At 56.3% G+C, this 13,880-nt stretch overlaps 3 protein-coding genes across 3 annotated transcripts; 1 reads left to right on the top strand and 2 right to left on the bottom strand.

Moving 5' to 3' along the window:
* Nucleotides 1-5,825: 5,825 nt before the first annotated feature.
* On the bottom strand, nucleotides 5,826-7,595 carry IE81DRAFT_345063 (hypothetical protein; the record flags this gene model as incomplete). Its single annotated transcript, XM_025515874.1, has 1 exon — nucleotides 5,826-7,595. The coding sequence occupies one exon, from the start codon at nucleotides 7,593-7,595 to the stop codon at nucleotides 5,826-5,828; it is 1,770 nt and encodes a 589-aa protein (XP_025372161.1).
* Nucleotides 7,596-9,348: 1,753 nt separating this feature from the next.
* Nucleotides 9,349-9,995, top strand: IE81DRAFT_320594 (hypothetical protein). Its single transcript, XM_025513078.1, has 2 exons — nucleotides 9,349-9,402; nucleotides 9,480-9,995. Coding segments are annotated over exons 1-2 (501 nt in total). The 5' UTR covers nucleotides 9,349-9,401; the 3' UTR covers nucleotides 9,980-9,995.
* A 221-nt stretch (nucleotides 9,996-10,216) lies between these two features.
* IE81DRAFT_364387 (hypothetical protein) lies at nucleotides 10,217-11,470 on the bottom strand (the record flags this gene model as incomplete). The annotated part of the gene is made up of 1 exon (XM_025516856.1): nucleotides 10,217-11,470. One exon carries the CDS (start codon nucleotides 11,468-11,470, stop codon nucleotides 10,490-10,492), a length of 981 nt encoding a protein of 326 aa, XP_025372159.1. The 3' UTR covers nucleotides 10,217-10,489.
* Between the last annotated feature and the right edge of the window lie 2,410 nt (nucleotides 11,471-13,880).

Raw genomic sequence — 13,880 nt, 5'->3', positions numbered from 1 at the left:
GCTGTTGATATGCGTAGCGCCTTCAGAGTCTGCTGTACTGCCTGCAGCAGAAGACTCCGAACTCCACGAGGTAGTGGAGCTGCGTTGGCGCCGTGCTTTGGTAGGTATGCACGAGGCCAGTGCAGCCTCGTACGCTGCAGCATTGATTTTGGACGAGTAGAGTTTGGTGTGGTCCGGCGCAGGCTGCCTCCGATGTGAGGCATGGGCAGGACTCCGACTTGAGGATGGGGAGCGGGCACGCCGCTTGCCCTCCCTCTTCTTGCGTTTGCGCTCTTTCTTGCGCCTGCGTTGCTGTTCACGTCTAGTCTTTGTGCTCTTCCCTTGATGTGGGGAGCGCTGCTGTGTGCTTCCCCTCTTCTTCGTCCTCTTCCCTCCTCCAGTAGGCCGAGTACTGGCCGCATCGCTTGGTGCAGAGCCCTCCGACCAGGCCTCTTCTTCTGCAGGTTCACCAAGCCCTTCTGGACCGAGAGCAGCATCCAGATTGGCATAGTTGATCTTGGGTGTGGTTGTGCTCCTTGTTCCTGAGAGCGTACGACGGGAGACAGGGCTGCGGTTGGTGGGAACTGCTGGGGTTGCCCTTGCCCGACTTGTAGGGCGCAGCACCCCCATCTCGATCGTGTAGCGCTCACTGGGATGCCTAGATGGCCAAGGGTATTGCTGGCGAAGTTCAGCCCAGGTGAGGTCCCGTGGTCGCTGGTCTACTCCACAAGTCTGGCCATGTGGCGGTGGTGTTGCAGCAGACATGTCCGTGCTAGGTGTATGCCGAAACAGGTCTGTGCCTTCCCAACCCTTCTGGCTTGCACAGGGTGTGCCCACACTCAGCGTGGCGAGAGCATGCTCGGTATCAGCTGTGCCACTGCCAGGTGCGCGGTGGACCGGGTCAACTACCTCCCAACCTTCCGTGCTAGGCGTCCGCCGAAACAAGTCCCTTCCTCCCCAATCCTGTTGGCTCGCACGGGATGTGCCCACACTCAGCGCGGCGAGAGCACGCTCGATATCATCTGTGCCACCGCCAGGTGTGCGGTGGATCGGGTCAACTCCCTCCCAATCCCTCTGCCTCAATGCATCGGGCGTGCTTGCGGTGAGAGAGAACCCAGGAATGTCCGCTGGATTTGGTGGGTCGGAAGCGGGTGAAGGAGCCGCCTGGCCACCCAGCCCAGCCTCATCAGTCGTCCGGAAAACGGCGCCATCATTCAACAAGGGATGCGGGCACAGTTGCTCACGAGCTGCGGGGGATAGGTCAAAGTGAGTCCATGCTGAGGCACCCTGGCCCTCGACCCCCGTTTGGGAGGCTCCTGCTGCAGAGTGAGACGAAAGACTGAAGTGGACGTATTCGGACACATCAACATCAGCAATATCTGGGCTCATGCTCATGACCTTGCCCACGAGGGTACTGGGGTTGTGGTAGATCGTTGGAGCAGGTGGTGGGCTGCTTGGAGGAGGAGGAGGAGAGGGCTCGCGGGCTCCAGACTCGGCATAGATGGAGAGATCGTCCAAATTCTCTGGACCCGGCGGGTTCTGGAGGTCGTGTAGGTACTGCGCACGAAGCCTGGCTATCGCAGCCTTTCTCTCCTTGGCTTCCTTTGTCAAAGTTGCATCCAGCCCAGCCGTGAAGAAACGGTTATAGTGATCGGGCATGGTGTCATCTGGGTGGGCCTCAATGAGGTCTAAAAAGTCACCTGCGCACTCCTCATCGTCAGGCAGGAGCTCACGCACTCTCTCAGACATGGACATGTGCTCTTCGGGCCGATGAGCAGGTCCTGTAGAAGAGACCCAGGCTCGGCGCAAAAGGAAGAGATGTACTGCTTCGTACGGACCAGGGGGCATGCTGCACCCACGAAAGTCCCTCCAGATCGTCTTCCAATTCACACCGTCAGGCAGGTCAGGCCAGTCTGGTTCGACATGGTCCTTGGCTGCCGCCAGAGCCAGGATCGTCTGGCGAGTGTTACTCACAGTGACCTCATGCCACTTGCGGCCACCAAGGAGAAGGTGGTGCCACGGAAGCCTGAATTCCGTTGGTTCCCATTTGAATGGCCGGACATGCGGGATGGTGTGCTTCGAGGTGGATTGGTCGGCAGAGACTTGGTACAAATCCTCCTTGGCTAGGCGCTGGATCTGGTCCTTGACCGGCCACGGCAATCTCTTCCAGAGGGAGCTCCATAAGCGCGTCACAGGGTTATACCCCTTGTACAGATCCTCAACCGTGTTCGTGCTCAGCTCAGCAAGGCCAAACGGGTATGGCCTGTTCCGCCAGGCTGGCCAGTGGTGCCGAAGGGCCCGAGGGAAGGGGGGGCTGATGTTACCAGAGGCGAGGCGGGAGCCCTCAGCATACGACGTGCCTCTAGCATCTGTCCACCACAAAATGTCAGCAAAGGTGAGGTTCTTGGCACGAAGGAGCGCCAATATTCCCAGGTCAGAGACGCCAAAGAATTCTAGCACTGAAGTGTGCGCCGACTCGATGGAGTTGCGACCAATGTTGCGTGGACGTGGGTCTCTGCTTGCAGGATCCGGTGTTGCCTGCCGTGTTGCTGGCTGCAGCGGCAAGTCAGGGGAAGGAGAGAGGCGACGTCGTATCTGCTGCTCTTTGATTGGCCTTGTCTTGTGGACATTGAGTGCGGGCGTGAACCAAGGCAGCGCAAGCAGTTCATGAATGTCCACATCCCGCCAGTCAATATCTGGTCGAACTTGCAACCCAAGCACGCACAGTACACGGAGTATCCTTCCCCACATACTCAGCTGTGCGGTGTTTGGAATGCTCATCCTCCGCCACTCGCTTCCCCGCCTGATCAGTAGGGAGGCAGGCGTCGAGGCCATGTATCCAGGATGCGTGATGAAGTGGTGCAGCCCTTCCCGAAGGAACTTGCCCAGCACCGTGTCCTTGAGCACATGCTTGGCGAGTAGCGCAGCCGAGAACGAAAGTGCCATGATGTACGGGTCCAGCAGTCCAAATCCACCGCGGTCCGTCGGCGTGATCATGATCTCCCACTTGACCCAAGGGCGCTTCCCGTGCCAGAGGAAGGAAGTGATGGTGTTCCGGACAGTGCGGGAGTATCGTGGTGGCAGGCCACAAAGGCTGAAAGCATGCCAGAGTTTGCCGAGCGCAAGCGAGTTGAGGATGCGCACTCTTGTGTGTAAGGTGGTGTGGACTTGGCGGATGCAGGAGAGGTGTCGAGAGATGGCGAGGATTCTAGCCTCAAAACTGGATGGTACGACAGCCTCCTGAATGGAAATCGGATGGCCCAGGTGGGTGATGTGCGTGCCCTCACGCTGATAGCCTGACTGTACGAGGTAGTCAGGGATCGCAAAACTAGAAGTCGCATTTGCATGCACGCAAAAGTACGAGCTCTTGTTTGGGTTGAGTCTGGCATTCGAGGCAATCTCGTACTGCTTGAGTGCACGCTGGTAGAGGTCCCAATTCTCCCTCGTCGAGACGTCAATGAGCACCGCCTCGTCGTCGGCAAATGCAATGACCGCCGTCTTGCCTGTGGTGTGTTCCAAGAGTACACCGATGCCGTACAGCTCAAATAGATCCAGCAGAGGCTGCATGCTAAGCTCAAACGTGATACAGCTGTCGGGCGCACCCTGCAGCACGCCTGCCAGCAGGTGCACAGCGGCAGTCAGATGGCCCTCGACCAGATAGCTCACTGTAGCAGTGTATAAGAGCGCCCCCACAAGGTTGCAGTAGGCTTCGTCGAAACCATAGCATCGCAGTACTGCCATCAACCACTCTCTCAGCACCCTATCGTACGCCTTCATAAAATCGAGCAGCAAGATCACAAAGAAGCGTGTAGGCTGCGCATTGGTGTTCTCGGGATTACGCGGAAAACGGGATGTGCTCCCCCAGAGTCGTCGAGGCTCTGCTTGCCGCATGTGCTGGAAGTCAGCCACACCCTGCAGTAGAATGCCAATGTCCATCGTGGAGCGGCCATGCACAAAGCCTGCCTGGTTCCACGGCAGCAGTTTCTGGCTAACTGTTTGGAGACGGATGGACAGCGCTCGACTGATGAGTCGGATATCCATGTTGGCAATCGACAGCGGACGGTAGTTGGAGATCTCCCTCTTATCGCCCTTCTTGGGCAGAAGCACACCGCGTAATCGTGGCTCACCAGGGGGCAATGCCGCACCCAACAGGAGAGCATTGGCTAGTCTCGCAATCCGTGGCATGGTCGCAGCAGAGGTGGCATTGTATACGGGCCATGTCAGTCCATCAAGTCCAGGTGCCGAGTCCTTGGACATTTGGAGCAGCGCCGCGTGCATCTCATCCGCAGTAAAGGGTTTGGAGAGCGTGGTTGACTCTGCTGGCGTGAGTTTACGTGAGTCCGGAATCGCATCAAGCAGTTCCTTCGTCATAGCGGCTCGTTCAGGATGTGGTGGCGGAGCAGCGTACGCCTGTTGGAAGTGCTTGCACACAGTGGCAGTCTTTTCCTTTGCGCTAGTGGCATAGCTCCCATCAGGCCGAAGCAGTTCAGGTACCGGAGCGTGCGAGGCAGACCTGTTGGCTGAGGCAAGCCAGGATGTGGGTCGTATAGATTCTGCTTCCAGTCTGCTTCGTGACGCAAGTGTCAGTTGTGCTGCCTCGGCTTTGAGGGCTTCATCAAGTTTGTGCACCATGCTAGGCATAAGCTCCCGGTGCACACGATTGTGAGCCAGGTCAAGCTGCTCAAGCTGTTTTGTCAACGCCGTGACCTGCTTAGAAAGCGCTGCCTGTCTTTTGCCAATGTCGAGAGAGAGGTGATGTGTTACGTGTCGCAATCGTTCCTTTACCGCAAACCAGGAGCTCACTGCCACGTTCGCATTTGCACTAGTCAGAGGGGACGCATTGCCAACCCCGACGTCCTGTGTCCATTGCGATAGCGCAATCTTCATCAGCGGGTCCTCCCACACTCCTGCGTGTAAGTGCCAGACTCCACGCCCTCGGCTTGGGTCAATGGTTGGCGAGCTGTGGCATGTAATCGATGCAACACGGTGATCTGAGCTCGACCACTCGAAGGTCGCTTTGGTCACGAGATCAGCCGTGAGGAGCCGGATTGGAGCCCACACACTATCGAGGCGCCTAGCTGATCGCAGGTGAGCATTTGTCCCGCCATTTAGCCCGCCTGTCGCCATAGTGTACCTGGTGTACTCGCGAGCCATGGGGCGCAGATGCCTGAAAGCGTCTGTGAGATTAGCAGCATCAAGCATGGCAGCGATGGGTTCCCAGCTTCGTGCGTTATATGTCGCGTTGTAAGCATCAAAGTCGCTTGCCCACGCATTCCAATCACCTCCCACAAAGCATGGTCTGGAGCTGGATGTATGTTCGAGGAAGGGTGGGCCTGCGATATCGCGCCAGAATGCTTCTCGATCAGTGTGCGGACCATGGAAGGACCACAAGTCAAGATAGTAAGAAGGGTCACAGTCGTCATCAATTCTGGGAGTAAGTTGATCAGCAGGAGACACAGATTGATCGAAAGGCGCCACATTGAAGAAGGGCGCCTTACTTTTGAGTCGGATACCTAGGAAACGTTCGTCGTGCCAAAGCACACAAAAGGGGAGCTTGTCAAAGGGTGCGAACAAGAGGATGCCAGCATCGCGTGTGAGCACACCACTGGGAACATTGGGTAGAGTCGAGGCACCAGGGAACTTTAGCGGCTGACGCTCAGAAGACTGTAGATAACTGGAGGGACATAAGTCGGGGGCGTGCGTTTCTTGGAGGAAAACAACTGTAGGAGGATCACGCATGATCTTGTGAATCTCACCAGGTGTTCTTGCCGAGATGGAGCGAGCGTTCCATGTGGCAAAACGGTAGGTGCTGGCAAGGCACACACCCACCACCTTATTGTCGGGGCTCATTTCTGAGGCCCCTTCGGTGGGGTGGCCTTGACTACGTGCGGGGAAACTTGGATCTCTGGAGATGCGGTACGCGACACACTCTGTCGCTTGCCACTGGGGCCTGCAACAGAGTGGTCATGTCCGAGAGTGGAGACAGGACGCTTATGTTTAACTGGAAAGCCTGCCGCGAGGGCAATATTCGAGGGCCCTTGTGCAGGGCGCATTGCTGATTCGTCCTCCGTGATTGACGGCGCAGAGCTGAGGACGCTGGATGCCCTGGAGTCTCCTCGAGACCTAAAAGGAAGAGGTTCAGTCCGACGTGTGATTGCTGGTTGGTCGCGATCTTGATAACCAGCAGGAGCCCTGCGAAAGAAGGCTGGGACTGTTGGTGGTGGCATTGACAATGCTACTTCCCGAACCGGAGGAGGTGGCGGTGGCGAGTCCGTTCGAGGTCTTACTGGCGCTGGAGTTGCCGAGGCCCGCATTCTGCTAGCTCTTGGACCGAGTATTATACTGTGTCCTCTCATCGGGGGGACGGGGTCGATGCTGGATTCTTGCTTGGGGACTGCTTTTACGGCGCGAGCGATCCTGCGCCGCTCAGCTTCTGCCTCCTTGCATGCTTCAGTCTGCCGATGTTGGTCTTTTCTTCTCCACATGCAGCTGGTGCACCAGTATCCACGCCCATGGTAGGAGACGAAGCAGCGAGGAGAACCAGGGAGGTTCATGAATCCGTGTATCTTGCTCTCTTCTCCAACCAACTCGACCACTGCGAGCAGTCTGTCGTTGTATCTGGGGGGTCCCTCGATCTCGCCCCGTACATTCAGATAGATTGCCCAGAGGCAGCGCAGAGCATATCCTTGAGCAGACAGCTGATCTTTGATCGCCTTGATGAGACCATCCCTATCTCGGAGGGACGCGTCTAGCACGCTATCGAGCCCGATTACCATCATGCCTTCTCCTAGTGAGAGGCACGTTTTGTCCCACTCCAGGTGAAGGTTCTTTTCGTGGTTGTCGATTCTAAACAGGGAGGGGTCGATGTCGGTTCCTGCCGCAAACTTGATATCAGCCCCCAGGATCATGGGGCCACCCCTCCATAGCCGGACAGTGGAGGCAGAGAGTCCGCTGAATCTAACATAGGTTTCAATCGACGTTTGGATGTCACCACGAACATCCGGATCGACTCCAAGTCTCGCCTTGCCCATGGGGAAGACATATCTGCTGAAACCAGGCTCCAGATTCGCTGTTAAGAGGCTTGTAAGGGCATCGCGCCAGGCTGGTGGGGTGTTGTCGCGTGTCCAGGCGTTGTAGAGCCATTCAGCAGATAGGTAACGTTTGGCGGCGTCCAGAGCAGCCTGGATCCTCGCTTCCTCTGCTGCAGCAGCTTCATCCACAGTTTCCCGATCAGGAGGAGGAGAGGGGCTCACCATCAAACCTCTTGGGATTGGGTCCGTGAATGCCATTGGTGCCCCATCGACCCCGCCTTGACCAAGCATGTCGTCCTCAACGGGTTCGTGGCCAAGCATGCCGTCTTCTCCGAGTTTGTGGGCAAGCGGGTTGTTCTCTCCGGGCTCGTCCTCCCCGAGTTCGTCCACTTCGAGTTGGCCGTTATCTACCCCTTGGCGACCACTGTGGATGGATTCGATGATGCTTGTTGTTTCTTCTGCAAGCATGTCCTCATCTACATCTTTGCCGAAGATGTTGCCTAAGAGCTGTTGCTGTTCATCAAGATACTCGTCCTGACCCTGGTCATCATAGGCGACCTGGCGGTTGGAGTCTTCATCCTCCATTGCCTGTACGGAAGAGCATGTAAGCGAGGTGGTCACCTGGTTGGTTGTGATGGTGCAGCTACTCACGAGCCTTTGGCAGGGCTTAGGGTTGCCGAGGTGAGACTAGCGGGGCAGGGGGGCGTTGAGTAGAAGACGGGAGCTCTTGTTTTGGACGGAGTTGCTGTGAGGCCTGTAGCAGAGCAAAGGGAGTTCGCTGGGGAGGAGCAAGATCAGGTGGTCGCAACAGATTTGTCCCTTCTTAAAGCTTTTTGCAGGATGTCGTCAGTGACCTCCATCTGACCCGTTGTGGGGCCATGGCGAGGCAAGTGTTAGGCGGCACACCTGCTAATGTCACTTGTGTAAACGTGTCACTGGAGGCAATTGCCGTGTGTTGGGGCCATGTAGCCAGCCCCGGCAATATGTTGCACAGCACGTCAGAGCAGGTGTTCTTTTTTGCCACCTGCCGGCTACCACAATCGGACACGTTCGCCTGATTCTAGAAGCACTGTGTGCGATCTCGATCCGTGTGTGCCAGAGACCGATATAGCCCCGAGATGTGCCAGGCACATGAATCAACGCCTTCCGCCTCGGTCCGTTCAGCCTGCCGCCAGGAGATTCACTGGACATGGTGTCGGTTTTGCACAGCACGTCGGAGCAGATCTCCTTTTTGCCACCCGCTCGCTACCACGATCGGACACGCTTGCTCGCCGTCACGATGTGGAAGCGAACCCTTGGTTCTAGAAGCACTGTGTGCGTTCTCGATCCGTGTGTCAGAGACCGATACAGCCCCGAGATGTGCCAGGCACATGAGTCAACGCCTTCCGCCTCGGTCCGTCCAGCCTGCCGCCAGGAGATTCACTGGACATGGTGTCGGCGGCATGAGCAATGCCTTCCACCTGGAAGCGTTGCGGCTACAAATCGCGGCCTCGAGGCATGCCAAGCACAGTTGCCTTCCATCAGGATACGTTGTGCCTGCCAACAGGGGATTGGTCGGACGTTGCGTCGGCGTCATGATTGATTCATTGAGCAAGTTGACTGGGTTGCACTCGCCACCCGTTGCTTTGAGCAGCCAAATGGAACGGCGGACTTGCTGCCTCGATATGTGCCAGGCACCGAATTGCCTTCCCCCCGGCCCCGTTGTCACTGCCCCCAGGAAATTTATGGAAGGTGGCGTCGCCACCATGAATGACTCGGTGAACAAGTTGAATGGGTTGTCACTCGGCCCTCCGCTAGCAACCCAGCCTCGATCCCTTCCACCAGAATCGGTGGTGCCCGCCGCTAGGAGATTGATTGTGCGTGGCGTCCATATCGTGTTCGACTCGGCAAAAAGGATGTATGGGTTGCCACTCGTTGCCCACGCTTTGAGCAGACATCTCCGCTGGAAAGCATGCTTCCTATAGCATTGCAGTGGCTTGGAAGTCAGCGATAAGGCCGGCGGCGTTGTGGCGCTTTCTTGATGAGTGGTCGGCGGAGATGTTACTCTCGAGGCCGGAGACAGAGCATTCTGTGCAGACATTTTTGTGCCTGGCCGTCGCCTATACAAGCAGGTGAGATATATTGTCCAGCTTGCCGGTACCAGTTCAACTTTCTACGCTGGGTGCTCAAAGAAGATCCCATATCCACAATGGCGCTCCTGGGTGGTCAGGAGGAATGGAAGGCACGTGGAGTGTTCTTCAGGAGATTTGCCACTTGGTGCGCCGAACCTCCATCTCAAGTTCCAGTGGCGATTCGGTGGTCATTCCGAAATCAGGTGGTGTTTACATTCACTTGCTGTCATCTACGTCTTGCTGGCACGACAAGCCTAGGACGGAAAGCTAAGGTCACACAAGTGAGTGCAGGTCGTTGGTCAGCATCAGTCGAGGCGTAGCTTACATGTGGGGGCCACTGGCATTCGACGAGGGACAGTGAGCTTTATCCCGTTCGAAACCGCACTTGGGTACCCCATAGATAGGTCGATTTGGCCTCCGCCGATGCGTCAGCAATACTCCCTAGTGAAGGACGCTTTCCTCGTGTGTGCGCTGGAGGGTGTCCATCCTACAGAGCTGGATTGGTTGGGTGGACAGTTGTGCGTAGCGGTGGGGGAAGAGATGGATGAGGAGGGCATCGTTCAGCAAGCGTCAGCTATACTTTCGAGCTTCACCCATCCGGGCCAGCTCACAGCCCCATTGGTGACTATAGACCAGCTGTGCAGGGCGTTCCCTATCTTTGCAAAAAGGGGGCTATGTACAAAGTCGTTGGGGTCGGTGGCAGCAAAATGTTGGAGATGGGCATGGAACGAAGAGGCGCAGTATGAGAGCCGGGAGAAACGCGAGCGCATCCTTATGGATGTGATCGAAATTTGCGAGCTGCACGCTGTGTTTCTTTATCCCGAGATCCTACGTTGTTATGAAGAAAATTACGCCTAGTCGGGGAGGGGAGGCAAATTAAGAATAGTCAAGAAATCTCAAATGTAACGCGTGTCAAAAGGGGGTGTTCGTGCATGCTCATGCACGTTGTGATCGGGTAATCATGTCAGTACAGCGCAGCTTGACTTCCCTGGCTTTCTCACACGAGCGAGGCATTCCACCCCCGCATAGCCCTCAGATCAAAAGAAGTGCCAACGGGGTTCTTATATCCCGATGGACTGTAACATTCAATTCTTTCTCCCGCGAACATGTGTGGTCTACTGTGGTCTGCGCTTGTGTCGGCGAGGAGTGTCGGTGAGGACGAACAGCCAGGCCAATGGTCGTAACCTCGGAGGCGGTGGACTATGCCTTCCCTTTCTCAGATGGGGGCGGATCCAGAAGCCTCGGTGAGTTGGGGCCTACCGTGGTCGACCTCGTGTCCAGGGCAAGGAAGTTCGCTCTGTAGATCGCTTGATGCACCGACATCTGATCGTGAAGAGAGTGGTGACCCCTCAGAGCCCTGCTCGGCGATCAATTTCCCCCGTTTTGAAGCACGTCGTGCTCTCCCTCAGTGTCGTGACCTGATTCGTTTTGAAGCACGTCATGATCTCCCTCAGTGTCGTAATCTGATTCGTTTCGAAGCGCGTCGTGATCTCCCTCCGTGTCGTAATCCGATTCGGTAACGACCATCAATAAGTCACCCTCAAACAGCAGCTCACCAGGCTGTAGGGGTGACAGGTTGCTCCGAGGGAGGGAGCCGCCATTCGTGGCACTGGCTCCCATCAGCTCGTTGAAAGGTCTCAAGGTGGACTGGTTGTCGCTTGGGCCCGCAGGCACCAGCAGCTGAGTGCTGTCCATGACAATGTTCGGCATCCCCGGCGACCATGGTGCTCGTAACGCTTGCTGTCCCTCGCAGGGAAATTCGTAATCAACCATTTCACCCAGTAGCTTCGTGTCGACGAATGGTGGAGGAATGACGTCCCGGAGGCCATGGCTACTGAGAATATCATATGTCCTAGGTGGCCATTCCCCGCGAAGACGGGCATGCCAGTTGTGGCAGTGCTGAACAAGAGCCGGTAGTAGTGCAGCTTTGATGTCAGCAGCGTGGTGGATTTGCAAATAATTGTTTGCATTGCAGCGTACGCGTCGGTCGCAGCAAGTAATGCATTTTGTATCGCCTTCGAGGATCTGACACATGGCCCCCGTGACGCGACATTGCCAACACCTCAGGACGGCACTCCCTTGGATCGCTTGCAAGGTGATGGCAGGATAGTGACTGGCATTGAAAGGTCTCATGCGAGTGTAGCTTATCGGCGCAACTGCGTGTCGGTCGATGACGAAGACAGAAAAGAAACTACCTTCGTTGAGGTACATGATTTGCATTTCTGTGTAAGCGCGAGAATCCACTACGCCTGAAGCGATTCGCGACGCTACAGAGAGCGGTAGGACAGAATAGCTCCGCACGATGTCGAGAGCAGAGGGCTGACTTTTGTCGCTGGACGTGCGAGGCATGTTGACAGAGATCGATGTGTTTGGATGGTCCATTCAGCAACCACGTACGTGCGGGGGAAGAAGCGTTTATAAGTGACCCAGCCGGGGGAGACCTTCGCGGAGGCACCGGTGCCCGCTCGCGAAGAGCGGCGGGCGGCGGTGGATTTCACACGCATGGGCGTATGGAAGGACCGCCGTTGGTACGGCTGAGCGGCCAGCACTCTCACTCGTCGCAAATCAAAAACAGCAGGTGAGAGGACACAAGGGGAGAGGCACTCTAGGGAGTTGGGCGAACGGGAGGGAAGAAGCAAACGGGGGTGTTTCTAGCACGGGGACATTTTACAGCTACCATGCGTCGAGAGAGAGAGACAATTCGTGTGAGGTCAGAAAGTAAGGAATTGCTGCGAGGAGGTGCGCAAGATGGTTGCTTGCACGAGGGGGCGCAGCGACGCCCAGCGCCGATAAGCAGTAGCATTGCAGGGGAAGAAGGGCCCATACGTCTGAGCCAGCAGGGCGAGCTGCGCCCGGCAAACGAACACGCATTCGTCACCCCCCGAGTCTGGCAGACTGAGTGGTCGTTTCTTTATAGTGAGCTCGACGCGCTTGGTGGATCTCTTCCGCGATTTCTTCTGACCGGACAGGGTCAGCTCCAGGCACGAACGTAGGATCATATATCGTGAGTGGTAGCATGCACTTGAGGCTGACCTTCGTGGCATATTTGTTGTATCCAATGCGGCCTGTTGGGTGGCAGATCTTAAGGAGGAGGTCCTTCATCGCCTCCGTACGCAGCGCCGTGGGTGGAGCGACCACATCGAGAGTGCAAAGGTACGCTTCAGCTTCAGGCGGGACTGGCCAAATATTGTTCAGCCTAGCGTTGCAACTTGCGACGTAGCCCACGAGCGCATTGAAGCATGCCTTTTGCATGTCACGATGCTCGTACCAGATCAGCTGGTTGTTGGCGTTGCAAGTGAAGCCCCATTCGTCGCAATGTTGACATTTTTCGGTGTTCCAGTTCGTATAGCATGGGTGTCCCATTGCCATGCAGTGAAAGCATGACAGGACGGCTCTACCCCGGATGCTGATGGGCAACTGACGTGGCCAGCGCTTTGGTTGACCGCTCGACAGTCCGCGGTTGTCCGCCATCTTGTCCACGAACGCAACTGCGGGATTGGGTCCGCCAGTCTTGACGTAACAGCCCATGAAAATGTAGGCTAACGGCTCAAAGGTTAGCTTGCCAAGCCATTGCTGGACGGTGAGGTGATCAATTTTTGTTATGGACGGCATCGTTGGATTTTCTGACGACGGTTGAGGTAGACGGCTTGATGTATCAACAAGTGCTCAGTAGAGGTCAGCGTCATACGGGCCCCCTGGTAGAAGGATGTCAATTGTTCATGAAGGTTCGACGTGTGCAGTGATCCCTTTTTTTCCGATAGAGGTGGCTCAGGTTCTTTCAGGTCCGGTGAGCGATCGAACATTTCCCATCATGTCCCTCGGGTTGGCGAGACGAGTGGCTGCGCCAGAGATCGGCGGCGGTCGTGAACCAGGCGCGTGTCAGGTTGACGGTGCTGACAGAGTACGTGACGGAAGGCGTTCAAATTGGATCAGATAGATTAGCACTCGACTGTCAGGTTCCGTGTGCGATGTCTTGCTCGTGTAGGGCGCCCGATGCCACACCTAGTCTCACTGTGGATCAAAGGTCGCCCAGGGAAGATGAGCGTGCACGGTGTTAGATCTCAGTGTTCCCCAGGCTGATGGGTGCATTGATTCGAGGGCCACCGTCACGTCAACCACCCTATCATCACGGATGAGCTAGAGAAAACAGTGCGTTACAGAGTGTGTTATGCGTGAATAGAGAGTGTGGTGTAGGCATTGACAATACCATCGTTGACAGGGACGTTAATCGGGGACAGTCGTCATATCGCAGCACGCAAGACACTCTCTCCCAGTTGGAGGCTGCTGGCACAAACATCAAAAGTGAGTTCGTTGAGCGAATGAGCCGAGAACGCGGAGCAAGGCTGACGACCGAGGATGACGATTATGACAGGAATGTTGATAACTCTCGCGAGCGGTGCCAGGGTATATCTTCTTCGGGAGAGAAACTTCGATCCCATCCCCGAGGGAAGAGAGGCCCAGCAAGCGTGCGTGCGACGAGCGTTCCAGATATGCTCGATGCTAGAATCCTTTCCTTTGCCGGATGTACTGGGCAAGGCGGCAGCACTCCTGAGGAACAGCAATGCGTCAGAGCACGCTCGAACCGTCAAAGTTCGCGTGGAGCAGTACCTTGAAGACTGGGACGAGAACGGTCAGCTGCCATTTTTCCCTCAACACGCTTTGGAGAATGTTTCGGACGCATTCATGCTATGGGCTGGCGATGATGATCATGCCATCTGGGTCCAAAGACTTGGGAGGTTGTATTCGGCCATCAGCCAGG

Source organism: Ceraceosorus guamensis (genome assembly GCF_003144195.1).
Source record: "Ceraceosorus guamensis strain MCA 4658 unplaced genomic scaffold IE81scaffold_7, whole genome shotgun sequence".
In the NCBI taxonomy this organism is placed as follows: Eukaryota; Fungi; Basidiomycota; class Exobasidiomycetes; order Ceraceosorales; family Ceraceosoraceae; genus Ceraceosorus; species Ceraceosorus guamensis.
This window is presented reverse-complemented; position numbering and strand designations above follow the sequence as displayed.